Source organism: Gopherus evgoodei, chromosome 14, assembly GCF_007399415.2.
Source record: "Gopherus evgoodei ecotype Sinaloan lineage chromosome 14, rGopEvg1_v1.p, whole genome shotgun sequence".
Lineage (NCBI taxonomy): Eukaryota > Metazoa > Chordata > Testudines > Testudinidae > Gopherus > Gopherus evgoodei.
The window spans coordinates 15,573,111-15,599,228 of record NC_044335.1 but is presented as its reverse complement, the minus strand read 5'-3'; the positions used below and the strand labels follow the sequence as shown (position 1 = coordinate 15,599,228).

Below are 26,118 nucleotides of genomic sequence, written 5' to 3'. Positions count from 1 at the left end.
CCCAGCACCAGGAGAAGTTTCTCAGTGAGCTTGCTTAAGAGACATATTGGACACTAGGCAATAGTCTAAAGCAGGGGTAGGCAACCTGTGGCACATGAACTGATTTTCAGTGGCACTCACAGTGCCCGCGGGGGTCCTGGCCACTGGTTGGGAGGGCTCTGCATTTTAATTTAATTTTAAATGAAGCTTCTTAAACATTTTAAAAATCTTATTTACTTTACATACAACAATAATTTAGTTATATATTATAGACTTATAGAAAGAGACCTTCTAAAAACGTTAAAATGTGTTACTGGAATGTGAAACCTTAAATTAAAATGAATAAATGAAGACTCGGCACACCACTTCTAAAAGGCTGCCGACCCCTGGTCTAAAGTCACCAGAACATGTCTGCTCTGCCTGTGAATTTTGGAAAGAAACCCTTAATAGGCTGCCATTGAACTGATTGACTATGTGGGCTTGCGTGACTCAGTGGACCAAGAACCCCATGTAGCAGTATAGAGGTGTTCTGGCTGCCATTCCAGCCCATGAGCTTCAAAAGTATTAGCATAAAGGCTGCAATGAAATCCATCCATGTGACAGGGGCAGATTCCATTCATCCCCTCCCTTAAACCCCATAAACTTTGGGCAGAGTGAATTTCACCCATAGAGACAGCAATATGAGATTTGTATGGCATCTATTCTACAACCATACAAACTATTAGTTAATTTACGTTCAACAAAAGGTGACGTTTAGGCAGTGCTGTGACTAGGTATTTTAGTGCCAGGGGTAAGCAAGCATATTTTCATCCCCTATCGTTCCCTCCCCCTCACCCCATTTTTCTGCCCTGACGGCTTTGCGCCCTGGGCTGCTACCCTGCTCTGGTTACAGCCCTCAGTTTAGACAAGGTGTTTGAAGCATATTCCTAAACACTTTATAGGAACAGAATATTAGCTCTTTCCTCTGACTTAAGGTTCGGCATTCACTATGCTGTAAAAATCACTGAAAAACGAGGAAGTTGTTAGGGGTACGAAGATATGAAGTTTCATGGGCATACATACCCCAGGAAGAAATGTAAAGAAGTTGTATTTCTGATTGTTGATCACATTGCGAGGGTATCTCTGGTCCCTTTTTTCTGGATGGCCAAGCCAAACCGTACGAGGCCTTGGGTCTCTTCGTCCGCAGCATCTCATACACTCGCAACACCTATTGGAAGGACATATTTAATTTATGAAAAAGTCTCCATTTTATCCCCCTCCATGATCCAGCCTACGTTCCCTGCCTTCACTTAACAAAACAACTCACATTTCTTCCATAGAGCTTATTAAACACAGACTCTCCTCCCATATCGTCCCCCAGCAAAAGTACTAAATAAACCCATATAAAAACTACAGATGCATACTGAGCATCGCTACTTGTTCAAATCACTTGCCATCTTCTATCTGTTCACCGTTGATTTTGATTGTAAGCTCCATGGGGCTGAACCCTGGACTCTTTATTGGTCTGCAAAGTACCTAGCACACTTGAGGTACTATAGGCCTGAGCCAAAACCCATTAATGAAAAGATTTCCCTGGGCTATGGATAAGGCCCTATATAAATCATATTACTGTTATGATATGCAGCATTTTAATGGTGTTTTATATGTTCAAAGCACTGCATAGACATTAATAGTTAATCCTCATTAACATTCCTGAAGGGTATGTGGGTAATGCGTTATTATTCCCTTTTTAGATGTGAGGAAATGAACATTGAGAGATAACGTGACTCGCCCAAGTCCACACATTGAGTTAGCTCATCTCTTCCAAGATTAGATTGTAAACATCGGAGAAATTCTAATCTGAGATTCATTTTCTCCTATCATTCCTGGACTGGAGTCTCATATTACCATGAAAAGATCACAGGCTGGTGCAGCCTTAGATATAAGGAACTCACATAGCAAAGAAGGATTCTGGTTCTGTTTGGCCCTTTTCTGTTAAAACAAGTTTCTGGAACTAAGGAAGCGTGGGGTAACCGGGACTCTCTCTGCATTGCTCCAATTGCAGGATCTAGGCCTGAGTGGCACAGAACTGCCCTGACTATATTTTGCTAAAAGCGTTGTTGCTTTTCATTGTATTACCTCATGGGTGCTGTGTGAAGATCCACATGAACAAAAGGGGAAGTGAACTGACTATAGAAAGGTAAATACCCAAGATGTTAAATGTCCAAAGCAAACAAACTGAAAAAAGATGCAGACATTTTCCCTTCTCTGCAACCCCTTTAAGTGATAGGAACCTTAGCTGATATTTTTAACAATAGAGGGTACAAAATATTCAAACAAACATGAATTTTATTTGTCCCTTTAATGTCTGTCACAACACAGTATTTGGCAAAAAAAAAATGCATGGAGTATTAATATTTTTATTTCTTCCAAAACATTCACAAAAACACCCCATCAAAATTGGAAGCTCGTCATGTTTTGATTTTCTACCCAGATGGCATTCTTTGTGCCATGGAAGACACTCTCCTTCCCAGTGGCACCGACTTTCTAATCTGCCCAGGGGTTGCTCAACTCCCGGCTCTGCCCCAGGCCTGGTCTCCACTCCACACCTTCCCCCAAGCTCCCACCTGCCTCTTCCCACCCCCGCCTCTCCTCTTCCCACCCCCTCCCCCAGCACACCTGTCCTCGCTTTTCTCCCCTCCCCCAGTGCCTCCCGTACACCATGGAACAGCCGATTGCAGTGGGTGTGAGGTGCTGGGAGGGGAAAGGAGGTGGCTTCACCCACCATTTTTTTCCTGTGGGTGCTCCAGCCCTGGAACACCCAGAGAGTCCGCACCTATGCTCCTCCCATCACCAATTTTAAATTTTAGCTAAAATAAACCAGAAATAAACATTTCCAGCTGTAGTCCATTAATCTTCTCTTCTCCCTTTTCTGGAGCTAACATTAAGGCTAGGTGACATCTCTCCTGTCCTTCAGCAGAAGCCACAGAGAGAAATCCTGAAAGCCACAAATTTCAGCATAACGTGCTTAAAACTGATACTGTGACTATAGGATACCCCCTACTGTAATGTAGATGTATTTGAAGTAGGACTATAAAATACTAGCCATGCTACAGTATATGGGGATGTTTCTATATCACTTACTTGCAAAACATGAGTATCTGCAATTTTGGCACTATCATGAATAATAAAAAGACCACGGCCTGATCTTGCTATAGCTGAAATCAACTAATTCTAATGTGATACATTTGCCAGAATCAGAAAATGGAATGCATGTCATCTTTCGGATTTATACTGTACACAAGTTAAATTTCCTTCAAAGTATGTTAGGACATCAACTTCCAGAAATCTATATTCTTGGCTTTTGAAAGTAATCAGTGTCACCAACTCTTCTGATATTTGATGTTTTTTCTTAAAGCCACAAGATTCCCAAGAGGTCAGATTACATCTTTCTTTTTTTTTTCTCTTTCTTTTAGCCCTGCTGGTGGCAGACTAAAGACAGAAAATGTGACCTGAGTGTTCCCTGAAGGCTCAGAAACGTGAAGGAAAATAAAAAGAACCCCCAAATCATTTTTTCTAAAACCCTCTTGATTTTCAGGCACTCATGATTCTGGGAGCCTGACATGATTTTTAAATCTTTAGAGTTGGCAGAATTGAGCTAGTTTTCTTCCACATGGATAGCTGAAACTGCTCAAGACCTCCCTCTATCATGGTTATTTGTAGACTGGGCATGTTATTCTGAACAACTGGTAGCTGCCACACCCTACAGTCTACACATGGAGTGGAATTCGGCCTCTCTGTCCTGTTTACAATCCTCACAAAAAGCTCCTGTATAGGCACGGTGCCAGCAGCACAGGTCAACGTCTGCTATTGCAGCTGTAATTTCAGAAAATAAATTTCACTATTTATTGGCCAAAAATGGTTTCAGGCAGTTGAAATTCACATTTGTATAAAACTCCACCTTACTCCCAAAGAATGTGAACAATATCAGATTGTACTTTGTCACTGTGTCACAATCAATAGGTGTGACATCATTGAGCAGCACACACCCTAGGACACATATTTGCTGAATTACTAAAGTGAATCCCATCCAGAATGGGAGGGTTACCCACATTCTGCTAAGAAAAAGCAATGGCTTAAACACCGGAGCCTGCAGTGTTTATGCTCAATTAAATCTATGCACCTTTTGCATATGATTCCTGACCAGGCTCTAAACTTGTACAGTTCCCTCTGTCTCCAGCTCCATAATGAACACAGAACAATTCTGTCGCTCTCCTGCTGATTTGGTGGTCATTTGGAATTCCATACTCATCCTGAAGAATTTGCTCTCCCAATCTCCTCTCCTGCAAATAATTATGACATCTTTTTAACATATAATAGGAATGATCTATTGCATGTCCCATCAGTCCAAGGCAGGCTGCACCCTATCCCAAGCCCGGCTCTGTTTGGATCAGCAGTGTCATTAAAACATCCAATGCAACACAGCAATCCTCATTCTATTATCCACAAGTCAGTTACAACCATTTGGCACTTCTCCTGACACAACCTGATGTACATTATACTGCTTTGATCCCAGTTATTATAGCTAGCAAAAAAATCTGGTCCCAAATGAATCAGAAAGAAATACAAAGGCCCTAATACACAGGAGAAATGGAGGAAAAGGAGAACAAACAGATAAACATAAAAAGGGTCTTACTGGGTCAGACCAATAGTCCATCTATCCCAATATCCTGTCTTTCAACTGTGGCCAGCACCAGATGCTTCAGAGGGAATTAACAAAAGAAGGCAATTATTGAGTGATCCATCCCTGTCGTTCAGACCCAGCTTCTGGCAGTTGGAAGTTTAGGGACACCCAAAGCATGAGGTTGCGTTCCCGGCCATCTTGGCTAATAGTCATTGAAGGACCCATCCACTGTGAAATTACCTAATTCTTTTCTGAAGCCCAGTTATACTTTTGGCCTTCACAACATCCCATGGCAATGAGTTCCACAGGCTGACTGTGTGCTGTGTGAAGAAATACTTCCTTATGTTTGTTTTAAAGCTGCTGCCTATTCATTTCACTGGGTGACCCCTGGTTCATGTGTTATGTGAAGGGGTAAACAACAACTCCCTATTCACTTTCACCATAACATTTATAATTTTACAGACTTCTATCATACCCACCTTATTCGTCTCTTTTCTAAACTGAGCAGTTCCAGTCTTTTTAATTTCTCCTCACATGTGTATTTCCATATCTGCTAGAAGATACAGCAATTTCCCACTCTCCTTTGTCCTTACAAAAGGACAAACTTGGAAACAATCTCTCGCTTTTTCAAAATGGCAATGCTGTAGCCAGGACTGGCGCTAGGGGTTTGAGCAGCCTAGGCACACGGTAATTTTGCCGCCCCGCGCGCTGGTCCCGCGGCTCCGGTGGAGCTGCCGCAGTCGTGGTTGTGGATGGTAGGCCGCTCCACGGTTCTGGTGGAGCTACAGCCGTCATGCCTGTGGGAGGTCCACCAGAGCCGCGTGAGCAGTCCACCGAAGCCGTCTGCCGCCCCCTCTGGCAAAACGCCGCCCACCAATAATCCTGGCGCCCTAGGCGATTGCCTAGGCCACCTAAATGAAAGCGCTGGCCCTGGCTGTAGCCTTCCAAGTCAGCAAAGGTTGTTTTTCCTCAAGTTTCTTCCTGTCACTGCTTGAAATAAGAACTAATCATTTTTCTCCTTCTTATAGCAAAAGGATTTGTATTAGATTTCATTGACATTTGAAATGCAGCGCAGTATCAGATGCAAGCTTACAACAGAAAGCCTTGGAGATCAGATAGAAATGCATATCCGATTTACTACATTAGATAACAATGTCAAGATGCCCGCCCTAAATTATAACAGTCATCTGCTCAAACAATTTGGGTAACTGTGTATCTGACTGATCAGAAATAAAGCAAGTAAATTTCCATTTAAGGAAGTATTCAGTGCTTTCCGCAGGTAAACTCTCTATATACATATTGCAGAACAGGAAACAACACGGTGAATAGAGCACACCATACACTGCTACAAAGGTGGTTTTATACAAAAGTATTACCTTTCATGCATGCCACCCCCCATCTGCAGACAAACACAGGGGAAAAAAATCTAATCTGCTAAGAAAATGCTTTCAGAATGCAAAAAGCTCGAAAATCCAGTTGGTTTACAGAAGCTAGCAAGGAAAAGGTAGTCTAACAAAGTATTTCACTGACATCTAAATAGATTAAACTTTTATAAGAGGCATTTTCTCACTTTCTTTAGACCAGTGCAAAATGATTTAACACATAATCAGATCACTATTCTGATGTGATTGCATTTCACTAAGAAGCAGTAAGTGAAACATCAGAAAGATAATGTGTGTGTGTTGTGGTATAGCCTACGGGCATCAATTAGCTCAGAGCCCCATTGTGCTAGGTGCTGTACAAACATACAGTGACAGTCCCTACCCCAAAGAGCTTACAATCGCAAAAGAAAAAAAAATAATAAAAATGATCACTATAACTATTAAGTTTTGCAAAAACCTCCATACTCAGAAAGCATGGAATCAAATAAAAATCTTGTCTCATACTACACAGTACTGCAGAGTACACTACTACTGCTCCTAAAGGTGAAAGACTTATGGCTTCTCTCTATAGAATTACAGGTGGTCATGATTAAAGAATAGTAGTTTTGGTAGAAAAGAAGGGTGAAATGCCATCAGCTAAAACACTGGATCCCAGCACTGGTTGTCACATTTCTGTAAAAACACACTATGTCTAAATTATGGGTTCATCACCTTTTTCAGCCTATAACAATATACAGGTCAGTTTTATCATAGCCTCACCAGTTAGCATCTGCTGCTCATCTGCAAACTATTTGTTCATTTACTAGAGGAAAATGTACGGGAATTCTGGAAAATTTAATAGAAATAAATACAGCTGGAAATGTTAGTAACTTGAGTGATTAAAGCAATGAACAGATATCTCAATTTATTGGAATAAAATAATCTAGAACATCTTTTAACCTTCAAGTATCTATGACAGTCTCTGATTTTTAATATGGGCTTTCACCCAGGTTATTTACATTTGATTACTTTTAGGAAGTGATACTGTGTGTTACTCTGTGTTTGTATAATGCCTAGCACATTTTTGACTGGTCTTTAGGTATCACCATAATAAATGTGATTCATAATAATTCAAAATCTATCCAATTTCAAAAGAGAGTTAAAAGTAGTTTCCGGTACCAACCCTTGCATCTGAATCTCCCTGCCAATTTTTGCAGTTTGACAATCACACTTTCTTGTTTTTTAAAAGATTATCCCGTCTTCCACATCTCCTTTCTCTTTCCCCACTGACTGAAAGATAGACACAAAAAACTATGGGAAATTGACTATACAAGGCAAAACAATTAAACTGACCTCACAAAAAGTGTAGTCAAGTTTACAAATTAGATTTTAAAAAAATCTATTTTTAAGTTTAATTCCTTTCAATTATGGTTCTTATAGGTGTTGCTTGTAGACTTAAGAAAAAAATTCAGACAGTGCTGTGATTTAAGTCAATGTTTTTCCTTTAAACTATACTAGTGCTATTTAAGAAATAAATTCATGAAAATGTTGGTGCTCAGAGAGGTGACAAAAGGGACATATATTATGAATAGGAGGATTGTTTTCTCAAATCTCAATGAGAGAGGAACATAAAGTTAGCCAAATGTACTCATTTTAACTGCTGTATTTCGAATGACCTTCAGTGAGAAGTTCTAAAATAGAGGAACATGCATTTACAGTGATCAGTTTATCTCCACAACCTGCTTCACAATGACAGATAGATTCCCACTAATCACATATTTGAAACCAAAATTACTTTTGCTTCTCTTTCAGGTTGAGCCTCTTTAGGTGATTTTACTGAAATAAAAGAAACAAAGAGCTACATATCGTTATAGTTACATGAGGAGATACGGCTAAAAGGGGGACCAAATATTTTAACATAGATCTTCTAATATCTTCTTGGCTTAATATAATTCACCAATATGTTCCAAAGATTATTTAAAATGATGCAAAACTAACTTTTAAAACTTTAAAAGTATAAATAGAATCACTGATGTATTTCTTCAGAAATACAACAAAAAATAACACATGAATGATGCTAAAATAAAACAGTGGCTTGAATGTTCTTATAAAAGGGAGTGCTCTGTGCTGGGACAAATATACACATTTTAAACAGAGCTTCGTTTCTTCAAATTACTATGAACTTATAAATTACTGAGTATATAGAACACCTAACAAAATTTTAGTAACAAGGCAGATTTGACCATAGTTAAAGCTCAATATCCTGATCCAGCAAATCATTTAAGAATGTGAATTGTCTCATATATTTTAATATGGCAATTTAAGTGCTTAAAGTTAAGCACAGCTTGAATGCTTTGCTGGATCAGGGCCAGACTAAAACTTAAGAAGTAGACCCTACCACTGTCAGCACTACCAAAAGAAAAGAGGGTAATGGACCATGATTTCACTACGGGTGCTAAACTGAAAGTGAGAGCACATTTTGTAAACAAGTCTATCATCTCACATAATATCCTCACCACAAACGCGAGTGTTGCTATTAGAACAGTACTTCACTACAAATGCAAGTATTGAATAACAGTTAATTATGTTAACTTTTAATAATTCATTTGCAATTTCTGCAACTCCTAGCAAATGAAAGATCCCACAAACTTTGTTAGATACAGGGAAAAGAAAGGTCAACATGTATTTAAACTCTAGAAAAGAGACTTCTTGTTTATCTGGATTCTGAAAGTGATACATATAATATTGTCCAAGTAAAGAAGAATTATTGCTACTTACAACACATTTGATTTCCAACACATTTGCAGGGAATTTACAAGAGATTCCCTATTATGTTTTCTCTTCTGTTTGAGAACATTTTTAAGTGGTCAAACATAGTCCTGGATATCTATTTATATGTTGTTTGTACTTTCCTACTATCTACAGAATCTTATAATAAAAAAGGCAGAATCTGACCTATGCAGTTCTGTAACAAAGACTTTTTATCCAATTTAAAGAATGCAGTAACAAAACAAAAAAGAGACATGTTACTCCAGTTGGCAATAATACAAATCCACAGGTTGCAGTTGATGGTTTAATGGACTAACCGGAAAAGTCAGTCAGCAAGTTTCAGAATCACGTTACATCCAGCCTTCTCCAGAAAATGTAAAGCTAAACAAAGAAAGCATGTGCCAGGGTATTTCCACAGATAGGTTTAAAAATATAGCTAACGATTCCAGGAATACGAACTTTGACCTTTATCACTTGTATGTTCAAGACAATCCCTTAAAGAGCTTTTTGTTATGAAAGCTTATAGTCAAACCACTACAGCTGGAACTTAACACCCATCCACTTCCCTGACCTTGTTTTTTCCTGTTGTCCCACAAAACAACAAAGCAATCTGGACAATTTTGTTGACTGGGTAGAGAGCAGAAACCCACAAACCAAACTAAACATCTCCAGAAATGCTGAATGGCAACAGTTCATCTCCACACATCATTTATGCAGGTGCAGTATGTCCACCCATTTGATAAATTTGTAATGGAACTTATAGCAGAAAAGCAGATATTTCTGTGGTGTAGACTTGTATGGCCATTCCTAAAGGCAAATATTTAACTTCTTAGGAAGATATCCAACTACATTTAACATTCTTTAAAGTCCTCACTGAAATCTTATATTTTGTTCACTGAAGATAAATTCTAAAACTCATTATTTCTCCTTTAACATCCTGAACTCACATATATGGGCTAGTCTTTTGCTAGGCACAATAATTATTAATGAACTGTTGTAACAGCAGTTGGTGTTTTAGCAGATCGAGGCTAGGTCCGCGTCTTCAAGAGTTAATAATAAAATTTAGACAAATCACAGGATAACTGCTTAAGTGAAAGAAGGTGTGGAAAGATTGTTAGTGAGGAGCTCAACATAGAAAAACTACAGGAAGCCTCTTTAGTGTTTTCTTTCTTCCCCTTTGGAAACTGAATTATCTTAACCTCTCAAAAATGCATTTGATGACGCTGATCAATTGGAACCAGGAACAATCTGTCATATTATTGAAAGTTTGCTCAACTTTTCCTTGTAGGTTATTGAGAAGTCAATCAATAAGTCATCCCTTAAAGGTGGAGTTTTCAACTTTTTCCAGCATAAGTCATTTGTTTTCCTTAAAGAACTGTACACAGACCCTAAATGCAAAACCTCAAATAGCTTGCACAATCAACTAATGCATGTTCATTTTTTTAAACAGGATTCGTGTTAGGGAAATAAATCTTTAAGAAATTGATTGTGTAGGAGGGAGATGCAAGTTTACCTGGAAGACCAATGGATTTCTTTTCCTTGGGACAGGTTTTTGATTGGTTTAGATGGTCTGTTATTGTTTTCGGGGGGAGAGAAGGGAATGGCAATGGTGGACGAGGATGCTGGAAAATATTTTACTATTCCTGTGAAATCATTAATATATTCAAATTGCTTTTTTAAAACCAAGAAAACACTGGACACTTTTTGAATGGGTACCCACCTATTACACTACCCCATCATGTGGAGATGTAGTTAGGATTAGTTAACACATTTCAAAATTCAATAATCTAAGTATTATTCTACGCAAGAATAACAAAATCAACATTTAAAGAGTCTTTCAACATAAATGAATCATCAACTGCTAAAGTTAGAAACACAAGATATTTCTACTTTTTTCAAATGGAACTAAAAATACTACAATTAGCTACTACTGTTATTTAAATAATATTACATTTTCTACTTTATACTCTATTCTACTAATATTGATGAACACCTGCAGTATCACGTAGCAGTCACTGATGTATATAGTCATTACCTAAAAGCACTTTACTCTAAAATAAAAATTTTACTGATTTTTTCAATTACTTCCTTTTTTAAATAAGATACAAAAACATTAAAATGAAAACTTTCATAGAGTATGAAAACAAGTTGTTCTATATTCAAATCAAACACGATTTGGGTCAAAAAATTACTAAGAGCACTAACCCAAGTTATAGGTTTCTACAACATCCATACTTTATCACAACAGTTACGACTTCAAAGTGTCAGAAAAATTATGTAAAAATCTCATTCAACGTGTTGATATCATTTGCAATTTTGAGTTGTATCTACTGCCTTTGTTGACTGAGGCCCTTTTATCCTGCAAAAGGATCCATGTGGATCCAATTTCAGATAGGCTCTGTCAGTACAGGCATCCATTCATGCATACCCAATAGCAGAACTGGGCCCTGGACTAAGTTTTTTTTAGGATCGCAGTCAGTACAGCTATAGAACAGTGAGCTGGGTGCTACTCTGCCACATGCATAATCAGCACAACTGTTATCTATGGTTCGGATCCTGCCAGGGCCGGCTCCAGCGTTTTTCCTGCCCCAAGGGGTGAAGAAAAAAAAAAAGCTGCGATCGGTGGCACCTCTACCTTCTCTACCAGCTCCTCATTCTTCGGAGGCAAGTCTTTCCCTCTGAGAGGGATCAAGGGACCCATCACTGAATTGCCACCGAAGACCAGACGTGCCGCCCTTTTGTGTTGGCTGCCCCAAGCACCTGCTTGCTCTGCTGGTGCCTGGAGCCGGCCCTGGATCCTGCAGTTAGAAATATGCAGTTCAGACCCTTATGCCTGCACAAAGCACCGGTGGAGCCTCTCTTACTTCACACAAGTGGACCTCTGTGCTTGGGAGGGTCTGTCAGGGGCCTAAACTTTGGTTACCAAATCTTTATTACTGGTGATGAGGCAAGAGGCAGAAAGACACCACCTTGATTTGCAGATACCAGGCTAAGTTTGCAGTAATAGCCATAAAAAAAAAATCATTGTCAACAGGTTAAAATTTATACAGAGGTCATTGAGAGATACCAATGGAAACATTTTGGGGAGTACTTTTCAGAGGATACCACCACTTTTCCATTAGATTCTCCTGACTTTTTAAACTGATCCACATTAGTCAGAATGTTTTTTATTGTTTCAAAGTCTATTGCATTGTAATTGGCTGTGCAGCAGGGCCAAGTGCCTCAGTGAAGGCAGGCACTTATTAAATAAAGGCCCCGATCCTACACTTGACTTTGCATGAGAGAGAGAAACACCATACATGTTTGTAGCCCCTTTGAAATCAATGCAGCTCTACACAGATGCAGAGGTTTGCTCATACTGTCAGACGCAGGATACGGGCCGAAAATCATTTGTTCATCTATTCACTCCAATCCTTCCCTGTTGAGCTAATTTATCATTTTAATGGAACCATTCAGACGTAGCTCAATATATACTTAACAGAGAAACCACGTGACTTATTACTGGAATCCTTGTTCTTCCTCATCCTATTTCCAATTATTCTTTGGTTTTCCTCACTTGCTGCATCACATTGATTATTATTTATTACTTTCATTACCACACCACCTAGGAGCCAGAGTCATGGAGCAGGATTCCACTGTGCTAGATGCTGTACAAATGCAGAACAAAAAACCAGTCCCTGCCTCCACATAGGCACAGCAGTCTTCCTGCATGATCTACATAGCAGGAACAGGGCCTTAGATTAGAAGGTGCTCAGGGTACAGATCAAGACTTTGAAAATGTTCTTTGATATGCTTGGCACATTTGGGTACTGTCCATAACAAGAAATCAAACCACAGCTTTTTGTCTCAGGATACATAACCCCCAGAAGTCACTAGAGAGGTATAGGCTGTGACACCATCAGCATTTTGAGATTACTCAATACATGTCTCTTTTTGAACTGACAGATTATAGACTACAGCAAGTGGTTATCAGGATGTTATGGCTAAATTAGCATTTTTATTTGGGTGAGATTAACTGTATAACTCAGTCAAGACCAGGCCACGATGACAAGTAAATTGTGAAAAACATGTCCATTATTCAACTGCAGAATTCAGAAGTCACCCTTGACTGCACACATGGGGATCAATGTTGTGGCTATGGCCAAGAATGGTTACTACCATTACCAACGTATTAAAACATCTGTTTCTTCTTGACGTGGACCACAACCATCCTTTCCTTTGTCACATCTCAGTAACGGTACTGTAATGAGTTCCTCACTGTTTCCCCCTTGAAATGAATCTGGAGGCTGAAACTGAGATGGAACGTGGCTGTTTCCTTGTTAGAAGGAGGTAGATCAGTAACATGGACTTGTCCTACACTGGCTGCAAGTATTTTAAACAGCTCTAGCTCTTTGAATTAGTATATGAAGTTATTCATTTAGGTCTCTGAGTATATGAACAATCTCCTCTTGCCTTATGTGCTTTCTCAACAGTTACATTCAATTTAAGAGGGCTATTGTTATGTTAGGGTCAGAGATTTTAAGGTCAGAAGGGACCATTGGTCAATTATTATTATTTATTTATATTACAGTAGCACATAGAGTCTCCAATCAGAAATGTGGACCTCACTGTGCTAGGCACTGTACACACATATAACGAATGCCACAAAGAGTCTCTTACAATCTAAACAGTAATCAAAACCATATTACAAGGTAGTATCTTCCAGGAGTTAGCCTGGAAATCACTTTTTTTTGGAGGGGGAGGTTGTATATTATTTGCATTGCAATACTACATAGAACGCCCAGTCATGGGCCAGGACTCCATTCTGCACCTGCTACCATTTTCTCCCTGTTCCCCTCTAACTAGTTGGATATGGATCCTTTTGTGCCAGGGGGCTTGAGATGGATGACTGATACTGTCTGACTGGTTAGTCTCTCTTTAGACTTATAATATTTTGGGGGTAAGGAGGCCTCTTTGCTTTGCTTAGGTACTATGACAATGCACCCAATATATTGATTAAATAACTGACTTATATCACAGGCTGTTTCACAAAAGATAAGACTGAAAATCATTGTAAATAAGTCACTTCTCTGGAGTGTGACTGTCTTTAAAAAAAGAGAGAGATCAGGACTTGTATAAAGAAAAACAAAAGTCACAGAATCTTAAGCCACTACAATCAATGCAGCATCATAAGAGCAAGCTGTCAAATTCTTGCTAGCACAGGAAATACTGCCTCCAAGTTAGAGCTCTCTAGCCAGTGACAGAGGGCTAGTGCTTAGATTACATCAGAGTAATTGCTGTCAGAGTCTGCTAATAAGGCACACCACAACAGAATGCACAAGAGAGACCTGTGGAGATTATGGAGACCTCTAAGAAAGCAAATCAGCTAAGGAGCATTGAGGAATACCTTAAGCCCCTCATATAGGTGATCCTTTATCTCATAACTGAACTTAAAGCAGTGGCCAACACAGGAACTGTCGTAACAGATTACTACCATGACTGCTATATAGAACACATGTTCCACAGTCTAGTCCTCAGTGTCCAGGCCAACTTCACATTATTAAATCAACACACTATCAGCTACACAACAGAAACCTTATCCATCAACAGAAAGTTGTAGGTTGCTCAACAACTTCAGTTAAAAAGAATCCAAATCACAACTGCTAACCAAAAATATAATAAGATGGTCATTGATATGTACTCTTCCTTATTTGTTCCAACACAATCATCATTTCTTTTGAGATTTTGATCTATTTGCTACAATTGTACACCATATTTAAAAAAACCCCAAGATTAAATTGTCATTCGATCACAATTTGTCACATTACTTTCCAGTCAGCAAGCTTGGATTCCTAATCTATACACACATTTTGTACTAGTATAATGTTGTCAGTTAGGGTTGTGATTTTTTTTTTAACTGAAATAGTTATACCAGTACAACCCCTAGTGCGGGCACAGTTACACTGGTATAAAGCACTGGTACAGCTTATTCCCTTACCTGCATGGGAATAACTATACCAGTATAAACCACCTCTATATCAATACAATCAATACATCAGGCGTTGTACCGCTTTAGCTATACCAATATCATTAAAATAGTAAAATTTGTGAGTAGATAGAACCCTCTGTTATAAAGTTATAAATATATTTTTGTTCCTGAAAACAAGCGTATTGTCATTAATAAAACCCCACTCAGTGAAGCAACAACCTGCAATCTGCCAACACTGAGCTAAGCAACACAATGAGTCTGATCAAATGTTAAATGATAAATACATTAAATGAAAATTTGTATTCAAATGGCTCTGCCATACGCATGCCCCCGCTCTCCTCCCCCCAAGATAATCTACTGACAAGCCACTCAGCCAAGGTTTTCATAGGCATTCCAATCACCATGGTGCCTGAGTGCCACTGAAACATACAAGCTGATTTTCAGAGGAGCTGAACTCCCACTGAGGAAGTCAATAGGTCTGAAAATCTGGCCATTGCCAGTTGGTTCCTGATCGCTAAGGCTTAGAGCTGTCAGGCTATTTCTTCGTTTAAATTTGTTTAAGAAAAAAAAAACTGGGTGTGTTGATCTCTTCATAACAGCAATAATACGAGTGCCAAGTGACTTCATCTGAGGCTCATTCCTCAAGCTTGTCAATATACGAGTCTCCAAGAGGTCTCTATCGTTTCGTTTCACCACAGGTCCTGCTGTCACAGGACGAGATGGCGGGGGGCTTTGAAGCCAGCAGGGCTCGCCGCCTGCACAGGGAAGCAGGGCCTATTATTTTAGCGTAACAATGTTGCCGTGGCAGGATCCTGCCTTGTCTCGCAGTTTTGCTGGGCTGGGATCGCAGCGCTGGGTGTGTTACCGACAATGGCGTCAGGAACAACCTGTCAGCTCCTGCCGGAAAGCTGCTGCGGCCGCCGCCTTACGGGACAGTGGCCAGGCAGCCCCGGGCAAGAAAGGAGACCTAGATTTGTCCCTTAGTAATGCCACCCTTCCACCACCAGCTCTCAGCCTCCCAGGGGGCTCCTGCGAGGCCAGCGACCCTCCTAGGTCCCCTCCCAAAGAAGGGAGCTTTTCCCAGTACAATCACCCCTTCCCAAAGGAGAGGGGATCCCCTAATGCCAGAGCCCGCGGTGGCCCCTTTCCGGGGCGCGTTGTGCTGCTGAGCGGGAGCAGGGCCCTGCTGGACCAAACAAAGCGAGCCAGGCCCCCTGCGCCCCAGCCTGGCGAGAGAGCCGGGGCCCCCTGCGCTGCCGGGACTCCTCAGCCGGCTTCTCTCCCCACCCCAGGGAGGAGACGGAGGAGGAGGAGGAGGAGGGCAACCCCCACCCGTCGCTCCCTCCCTTCCCCCGGGAGCGGACCGGGGAGCCGGTTCCAGGGCGGGGCTGGCTGCCCAGCACCAGCCGGAGCCCAGCCGGACACATCAGCCCCCAGGTACAGGGCAGGGCCCAAGAGGGGCGCAGCCCCCTGCAGCCGCGGGGCAGCAGCCCAGCCCGCCGGGCACCGGGGAGAGCGAAGCCGGGGATAGAGAGGGGTTCTGGGGAGGGGCGGGAGCCCCGGGATCGGAGGGGAGCGCCCGCCGCGGAGGCCGCGCTCACCCGCTCCGGTGCTTGCTGTCCATCCGCTTCTTCTGCCTGACGGGCTGCAGGGGGATGTTATCGGTCATGGCCGCGGCGGCTGGGCGCAGCCGGGGAGGAGCGGCGTGGGATCGGCTTCCCAGCAGCGCCTCGGCTCGGCCTCTCCGCGGTCTGACAGCGTCGGGGAGGAGGGCTGGGCTGGGCTGGGCTTCCAGCACGCAGGTAACGTGCCCGCTCACCGCCTGCCACTCACACCAGCCCGGCTCAGGCCCCCTCCGCTGGGCGCTGCACCCCATCTGCACCTCCTCCAGCTGAGCTACTGGCACTGCACCCCTACATGCCAGCCGGTGGACATTGCACCCCCAACCCATTTACTGGCACTACACCTCTGCACGCCAGCCCATCCACTGGCACTGCACCCCTACATGCCAGCCGCTCGACACTGCACCCCAACTCATCTACTGGCACTGCACCCTTACACACCAACTGATGGACACGGCAACCCTGCATGCCAGCCGCTCGACACTGCACTCCCAACCCATCTACTGGCACTGCACCCCTACATACCAGCCACTCGACACTGCACCCCCAAACCATCTACTGGCACTGCACCCCTACATACCAGCTGATGGACACTGCACCCCCAACCCATCTACTGGCACTGCACCCCTACATGCCAGCCACTCGACACTGCACCCCCAAACCATCTACTGGCACTCCACCCCTACATGCCAGCTGCTCGACACTGCACCCCCAACTCATCTACTGTCCACTGCACCCAAACCCCCATCTGCTTAATACTGCACCCCAAAACTACACCTGCTCAACAACACACCCCTATACCCCATCTACTGATCATTGAACTCCTAAACCACATCCACTGGACACTGCACTCCATGTGCTGCTGCATCTGCTTATACACTTCTGGTCAGAGAATCATAGACTATCAGGATTGGAAGGGACCTCAGGAGGTCATGTAGTCCAACCCCATACTCAAAGGACCAATCCCCACCTAAATCATCCCAGCCCCAGGGCTTTGTCAAGCCTGACCTTAAAAACCTCTAAGGGTACACCTACACCACCAGATCAGTGTAGCTGAAGTTGCATATCTTAGATCGATCCCCCCACCCCAGCGTAGACCAAGCCTAAAGAAGGAGATTCCACTCCCCAACAGGTAACCCATTGCAATGCTTCACCATCCTTCACTGCACCCCTTCCCACTGTACCTGCCCACAACCCATCTAGGGAACTGCCCCCAAATCCTATACCTACCCCCCTGCACTTCCACACCCCAGGCACTGAGTACTGTACCCCACACACTGCACCCCTCATCCTATCTACTTGTCACTGATCCCTCTCTCAGATACCCTCCCAACACTACGCAACACCCACCCCCACAGGTATTGGTCCCCTTTACCTCACTGACTCCCTGCACTCTGGCCCCTGGGCATTGATCCTTGACACTGTCCTTACAACCCCACCATCACCAATTTAGGTCAGTATAGTTCTCTCCTACTGCTACTCAAACCAGCTGGACTAAACACTATCTCCTGTACATTCCCATGTTCTGTGCTCCTACAGCCTCTCCAGGCATCCCTTCCCACAACACAGCTACCACCTCCTCCTGCTCAAACTAATAAGTTTCAGACCCACTGTTCCCCCTGCTACACCCCAGCTCCCTTTTCTTTCCCTACAACTCTTAGAGTATGTCTACACTACCTGCCGGATCAGCAGGTAGCAATTGATCTATCAGGAATCAATTTATTGTATGTAGTGTAGACGCGATAAATCGATCCTCAATCGCTCCCCTGTTGACTGCTGAACTCCTGCAGTGCGAGAGGCGAAAGCAAAGTCGACGGGGAAGCTGTGGCTGTCGATCCAGTGCTGCGAGGACGTGAAGTAAGTAATTTTAATTTGATCTAAGATATATCAACTTCAGCTACGCTATTCTTGTAGCTCAAGTTGCATATCTTAGATCAATACCCCTCTCCCCGCAGTGTAGACCAGGCCTTACAGTCAGTGTGTTAAGAACACAGGTGGAGTACTTCCTCCTACTGCCTTCTCATCACCCTTGAGCTTCTTCATAGTTCTCCCTCTCCCCCAGCTGCTGTAACTTTCTGCCTGCTGCTGGCAACACGCCAAGCAATAGATCTGTCAGTAGGAAGACATTGGTGGGGGAAAAGAGGTCTGGAGTTTGGCACAGGGACTTAAGGGGGAGCAGACATATGCTAGTGGTAGGGAGGCTGCCAGGAACCAAGGGTTAGAGGTGGGGATGAGGGTGGAGATCAGGGGTGCAGGAGGAGATGCTGAGGGAAGGACTAGCACTTGCCTTGCCTGGCTAACTAAGGCAATGTGGGGAGGCGGAGGCAAGCCACACTATGATACAAGGCAGCTACCATGAGCTCCTCCACTTGGAGTGTCAGTAAGCAGTGTACCCTCTCCCCAGGAGATGTAGGGTCAGCAGCTGGGTGGGTGTTCCCCAGCAGCAAAGCATCCTCTCTTTAGTGGAGCAGTCAGGGATGACCAGATACCAGCACCCAGGATGTATCTGCTTGAGTGGCCCATCTCTTCTCTTCTGGCTATAGCCAGCGTCCTCTGCTGGGGTGGTGCTGGCAAGGCTGCTGGAGTAGAGAGTCATAGCACATTAGGGTAAATGATGGGTGGAGGAGTTTTGTTAGATGTTTTAAAGCCTTAGGCTATATCTACAACCACGTGGCTGTGCTGCTGCAGTTGCATCATTGTAAGGTGCATAGTGTAGCAGTTCTCTCCCAGCGACAAAATAAAACTACCCCAGAAAAGGGGCGGTCCACACCAGTGCTTTTCATCATTAAAACTTGTCGCGCAGGGATATGAAAAAAACCACACTCCTGAATGACAAAAGTTTTAATGATGAAAATGCAGTTTAGACATAGCCTTAGCATAGTCAAGGTGAGCTGTATTTTAACATGTTATTAGGCTAATACAATACAAAACCCCATCTTTTATCCATAGCGATGCATAGGGCAGTTTACCCCTCTCTGAGCTATTGTATTATTCTGTCTGCCGACTCAGGCAAATATTGCTGTATCATTTACACTCAGTTCATGTTTTCAAGCTTTCCTTTGCAACGATGAAGACTAGAACTCACTTAAAAAAGAGACAGACAAAGTGGGTGAGATATCTTTTATTGGACCAACTTTTATTGGTGAGAGTGAAGCTCTCAGGATTACACAGAGCTCTTCTTCAGATTTGAAGTGCTCTCTAAAAGCTCAAAAGCTTGATTTTCTCACCAACAGAAGTTGGTCCAATCAAAGATATTATCTCACACACTTTGTCTTTCTAATATCTTGGGACCAACGTGGCTACAACAACATTGTGAAAGAAAGAAAGAAAGCTCAGATTCTGACATAAATACCTGACTACAGAAGCTGGAGCTTCTTCCTTCTCCACCTGAAAATCTTCCTGTGGTGGAGCAGGAGGACTGGGCCTGGTCCCAAGGTCTATCACCTCCCAGGTAGGTGACCTGACCACTGTACCATAGTCATTCCTACTCATGCTCTCCCTGTGTGGCTCACTGACTGCTCCACTGTGGATAAATGCTAAAATAGTCACTGGACCAGCAAAAAAGTATAAGTAGGAATGACTGTAATCCAGTAGTCAGGGCACTCAGCTTGGAGGTGGAACCAGAGGTGCCAACTTTCTGTTTTTCCCAGAGTGTTTGACCCCCACCCCAGGCCCTGCCCCCACTCCACCCTTTCCCCAAGGCCCCACTCCACTTCTGTCCCCTCCCCCAAGCACGCCCAGCCCTCACTCTGCCTCTTCCTGCCCCTGCTCCTCCCCTTCCCTCGAACAGCTGATCAGCGGCGGGCAAGAGGCACTGGTGGGGAGGGAGAGGACCTAATTGGCGGGCCCCAAGCACCCACTATTTTTTTTCCATAGGTGCTTCAACCCTGGAGCACTCACAGAGTCAGTGCCTATGGATGGGACCAGTCCCCCTTTCCACTCATTCTTTCATGAGGTATCTACAGTGGAAAAGCTTCATCAGGAGAGAATGAGGGATACCCAACATCAGACTGTCCCATTGCTCAATGATTAGAAAGTACATCTCAGAGATGGGAGACCCCTGTTCAAATTCTTTCTCCTCCTTGTGCAGGGAGCGGGCAATTGAAGCTGGGTCTCCCATGTCCCAGGTGAGTAATCTAACCATCTTCTCCCTGGTCGGATTTTGAATGGGACTCAATCTGATCAGTGTGCTCAGAGGCCACATACTGGCTTGGGCCCTACACATGACTTTGGCAAATGTGGAGACTACCATCAGCAAAACTTTTGCTAAGAAAACTTATCCTAGAAGGAAGTTGTTGTTTTAGGAAAGAAGCACAGTGTATATTAGCATACAGTCTCTTCTTGATTAACATATATTTTAATGAGTGTTGCTAAAAGAACCTTACTTCTCTATATAGTTTTGATATCATCCATTTTTACATAAATATAAATTTGAAATCATTGTTCTCTTAATGTACTGAAAAGTGGGAAGTATTCTATTTTAGCTGTAAGCTAAAACCTACTCTCTTTGCCTGACTTTCATCCATCTTGAAAGCTGTCCAGGTTTGGTGCAAGGAAAATGCATGATAGAAAGTTATTAACTTTATCATTATTTTATTTATTATTTGTTAAGCAACAGTGCAAGTGTGTCCATGCTAGGATTAAAGTTGCTACATTTCAGCTCACATGTTTTAAAACCCTAGTGCCAGCAGGGTAAGAGTATGCTGTGTTGTACAGGTTACAGTTCCTGTCCCAAAGAATTTACAATCAAAGGCTCTGATCCCACAGATTTATGCATGTGTTTAATTTTACACACCCTGAGGAGTCCATTGATTTTAAAGTTAAGTGCTGGAACAATTTTCATAGTGGGGGTTCCTATGATGGAAACCGTATATTTGGTGTTTGTTGTTACTACTTCAAGCTGGGGGGGGAGGGGTGCAGTAGCACCCCCAGCACCTTTCATTCCAGCACGGCTGCTGAATCTAATTGGCTATCCTCGCACTCAAGAGGGCAATTGAAGTGGGATTCCCTTATTCCCCATAACCAGTCCACCTCATAAAATGTCACATATGGTTATACAGGAAGCATCTTTTTACTACATTTTCCCTCAGTATTAAAAATCCATCTCCTTTAGCTGCAGGAATAAATTGAGTGGGATGTTTTATTGAGAGACAGAAACAGGATGGTAACATTCCCTCAAAATGATAATTTAATAAGAGTAGCAATCAAGGCACCTAAACAGGGTATTATATTATAGCGAAGAAATGCTTTGAGAGGTAATGTAGTTGGTAGTAGCCACAAAACCACTCCTATCTAGTCTTAGGCCTGGTCTACACTACAAATTTAGGTCAAATTTAGTAGCGCTAAATCGAATTAACCCTGCACCCGTCCACACAACGAAGCCATTTACTTCGACATAAAGAACTCTTAAAATCGATTTCTGTACTCCTCCCCGACAAGGGGAGTAGCACTGAAATCAACATTGCCAGTTCGAATTAGTGTTAGTGTGGACGCAATTCAACGGTATTGGCCTCCGGGAGTTATTCCACAGTGCACCATTGTGACCACTCTGGACAGCAATCTGAACTTGGATGCACTGGCCAGGTAGACAGGAAAAACCCCAGGAACTTTTGAATTTCATTTCCTGTTTGCCCAGCCTGGAGAGCTGATCAGCACAGGTAACCATGCAGTCCGATAACCGAAAAAGAGCTCCAGCATGGACTATACAGGAGATACTTGATCTGATCACTGTATGGGGAGAGGATTCCATGCTAGCAGAACTACGTTCCAAAAAACGGAATGCCAAAACATTTGAAAAAGTCTCCAAGGGCATCATGGAGAGAGGACACAATAGGGACTCACTACAGTGCCGCGTGAAAGTTAAGGAGCTCAGGCAAGCGTACCAGAAAACCAAAGAAGCAAACGTATGGTCCGGTGCAAAGCCGCAGACATGCTGCTTCTACACTAAGCTGCATGCAATTCTAGGGGGGGTGCCCGCCACCACTACTCCACCCCTGACCATGGATTCCGAGGATGGGGTACTCTTAGCCATGCCTGAGGATTTTGCAGACAGGGAAGATGATGGAGGAGGGGGAGGATGAACTTGCGGAGAGCACACAGCACACTGTTCTCCCCAACTGCGAGGATCTTCTCAGTCTGACTGAAGTAGCCTCCCAACCCTCCCAAGGCGGTATGCCAGACCATGAAGCCATAGAAGGTGCCTCTGGTGAGTGTACCTTTGTAAATATAAAACATGGTTTAAACGCAAGTGTTTTTAATGATTAATTTTCCCTGAGGACTTGGGATGCATTCACTGCCAGTACAGCTACTGGAAAAGTCTGTTAACATGTCTGGGGATGGAGCGGAAATCCTCCAGGACATCTCCATGAAGATCTCCTGGAGCTACTTCAAAAGCCTTTGCAGAAGGTTTCTGGGCAGGGCAGCTTTATTCCGTCCCCCATGGTAGGACACTTTACCATGCCATGCTAGTAGCAAGTAATCTGGTATCATTGCATGACAAAGCCTGGCAGCGTATGGTCCCGGTGTTTGCTGGCATTCAAGCAACATCTGTTCTTTATCTCGCTGTGTTATCCTCAGGAGAATGATATCGTTCATGGCATCCTGGTTGAAATACAGGAATTTAATTAAGGGGACAGAGGTGGCCGTTCCTACAGGGCTGTTTGCCTGTGGCTAAAAAGAAATCCTTCCCTGCGGTTAGCCAAGCCGGGGTGCGGGGGGACATTGGTGCTGAGCTGTTTGTGTTTGTCTAGCAGGGATCTTCCCTGATACCAGTCATGCGGTGAGAGGAGGGGTAAAATGATCATCCCAAAGAATTGGCTGGGATGGGGGTTAGTTTGGTTTCTGCTGCTGCACGTTAACACAAAAATCGCAGCACTCAATGGACTTTGCTTGCTATGGGAAAGGAGAGCACTGCTTTTATGAAGGTTGCAGAAGCCGAAAGACAATGGCTTACCATGCCGCATGCAAGGCGAATTCTGTTGCCCGGCCCTGCGTCTGATCTCTAACACCAAAGCTGCAGGCACTCTATATTAAGATGCAAAATGCAACCTTGTACTGAAATCACATGTGCTATGTAATGTGAATAGTGTTGTTCACTGTTAAAGAGTACACGTTGTTCTGTAAAATATATCTTTTTAAATACTTCTCTCTCTTTTTTCCCCTCCCACAGCTGCAAATTTTTCAAGCCTCCCTCCTCCGTCCCGAAAGCTATCTCAGATAAGGCGGCGAAAAAAACACATGCAAGATGAAATGTTCTCTGAGATCATGCAATCGACCCGCAGTGAAAGAGCTCATTTGAATGAGTGGAAGGACACAGTATCACAGTACAGGAAAGTAGCCAACGAATGTGAGGGCAGGAGGGACGAATGCGAGGACTGGAGGGACGCTCGAGATGAGAGGTGACAGCAGGAAGATCAGCGGAGGCAGGATGCATGCTGCAGCTAATGCAGGACAAATGGACATGCTCCGGCGTCTGACGGAGCTTCAGGAACAGCAGCAGGATCACAGAGTGCCACTGCAGCCCCTTTATAACCGCCCTCCCCCGCACATGTTCCATAGCCTCATCACCCAGATGCCCAAGAACATGAGTGGAGGAGAGGCTCCATGCACCCTGCCAAGCAAAAGACTGTCATTCAACAAGTTTTGAAGTGGCTTTTCCTTCCTTCCCTTCTCCCGCACCCCAGCCGGGCTACCTTGTCAGTTCTTTCCCTGTTTTTATAATCAATTAATAAAGAATACATGGTTTTTAAATGATAGTGATTTTATTTCTTTTGAAAGCAAGCTGTGATCGAAGGAGGGAGGGTGGTTGGCTTACAGGGAATGAGTCAATCAAAGGGGCAGGTTTTCATTAAGGCAGGTTTTTCCATCTCTCACACCGTAGCCTGGCCAGTCATGAAACTGCTTTTCAAAGCTTCTCTGATGCGCACCGTTTCCTGGTGTGCTCTTCTAACTGCCCTGGTGTCTGGCTGCACATAATCAACGACCAGGTGATTTGCCTCAACCTCCTACCCCACCATAAATGTCTCCCCCTTACTCTCACAGAGATTGTGAAGCACACAGCAAGCAGCAATAACAATGGGAATATTGGTTTGGCTGAGGACTGAGTGAGTCAGTAAACTGCATCAGTGACCCTTTAAACGTCCAAATGCACATCCTACCACCATTCTGCACTTGCTCAGCCTATAGTTGAACAGCTGCTGTCTACTGTCCAGAGTGCCTGTGTATGGCTTCATGAGCCCTGGCATTAAGGGGTAGGCTGGGTCTCCAAGGATAATTATAGGCATTTCAAACATCCCCAATGGTTATTTTCTGGTCTGGGAAGTAAACCCCTTGCTGCAGCCGTTTAACAGATTAGTGTTCCTGAAGACTTGAGCGTCATGAACCCATCCCTGCCATCCCACGTTGATGTTGGTGAAATGTCCCTTGTGATCCACCAGTGCTTGCAGCACCATTGAAAAGTACCCCTTGAGGTTTATGTACTGGGTGCGCTGGTGCTCCAGTGCCAAGATAGGGATATGGGTTCCATCTGTCACCCCACCACAGTTAGGGAACCCATTGCAGCAAAGCCACTCAATATGACCTGCACATCACTACCTTTGGTAGAAGCAGCTCAGTGATTGCTTTGGCTATTTGCATCACAGCAGCCCCCACAGTAGATTTGCCCACTCCAAATTGATTCCCGACTGACCGGTAGCTGTCTGGCATTGCAAGCTCCCACAGGGCTATCACTACTTGCTTCTCAACTCTGAGGGCTGCTCTCATTTTGGTGTCCTTGAGTTTCAGGGCAGGGGAAAGCAAGTCACAAAGTTCCATGAAAGTGGCCCTATGCATACGGAAGTTTCGCAGCCACTGGGAATCGTCCCACACCTGCAACACTGTGCGGTCCCACGAGTCTGTGCTTGTTTCCCGGGCCCAGAATTGGCATTCCACGGCATGAACCTGCCCCATTAACACCATGATCTCCAAAGCGCCGGGTCCTGTGGTTTGAGAGAATTCTGTGTCCATGTCCTCATCACCATGCTGCTGCCTCCTCCTCGCCTGGTTTTGCAGCTTCAAGTTCAGCATAAACTGCACGATAATGTGTGAGGTGTTTACAATGTTAATGGCTGCTGTGTTGAGCTGAACGAGTTCTATGCTTGCTGTAGTATGGTGTTCGCACAGGTAACCCAGCAAAAAAGGCACAAAACAGTTGTCTGCTGTTGCTTTCACGGAGGGAGGGAGAGGGAGCCTGCTGATGTACGCAGAACCACCTGTGACAATGTTTTTTGCCCTATCAGGCATTGGGATCTCAACCCAGAATTCCAATGTGAGGGGAATATTGTGGGAACTATGGGATAACTACCCACAGTGCAATGCTCCAGAAGTTAACACTAGCCTCAGTACTATGGATGCATACTGCTGAATTAATTTAATAATTGGAGATATACCTATTTCCTAGAGAACTGGAAGGGACCTTGAATGGTCATTGAGTCCAGCCCCCTGCCTTCACTAGCAGGATCAAGTATTGATTTTTGCCCCAGATCCCTAAGTGGCTCCCTCAGGGATTGAACTCACAACGCTGGGTTTCGTAGGCTAATGCTCAAACCACTGAACTATCCCTTCACCCACCAAGCTACTGTGGCCACATGCACTTGATTTTGTACAATCTGTTTCCAAAAATCAATTTCTGTAAAATCAGAGTAATCCCATAGTGTGTTGTGACAAAGTTCCTCCTCTACCTTGGTGGGTCTTGCGCTTATTGGCAGATTTGTACACCTC

The 26,118-nt window shown here is 43.7% G+C and overlaps 1 protein-coding gene across 1 annotated transcript in view; it reads right to left on the bottom strand.

The window, feature by feature from the left end:
• ATP9A (ATPase phospholipid transporting 9A (putative)) overlaps window positions 1-16,538 on the bottom strand; it is a 95,400-nt gene extending 78,862 nt beyond the window's left edge. The window contains 2 exon segments of the mRNA XM_030533435.1: window positions 1,042-1,186; window positions 16,342-16,538. Coding sequence (XP_030389295.1) covers window positions 1,042-1,186; window positions 16,342-16,409 — 213 coding nt within the window. The 5' untranslated portion in view covers window positions 16,410-16,538.
• Window positions 16,539-26,118: the final 9,580 nt, after the last annotated feature.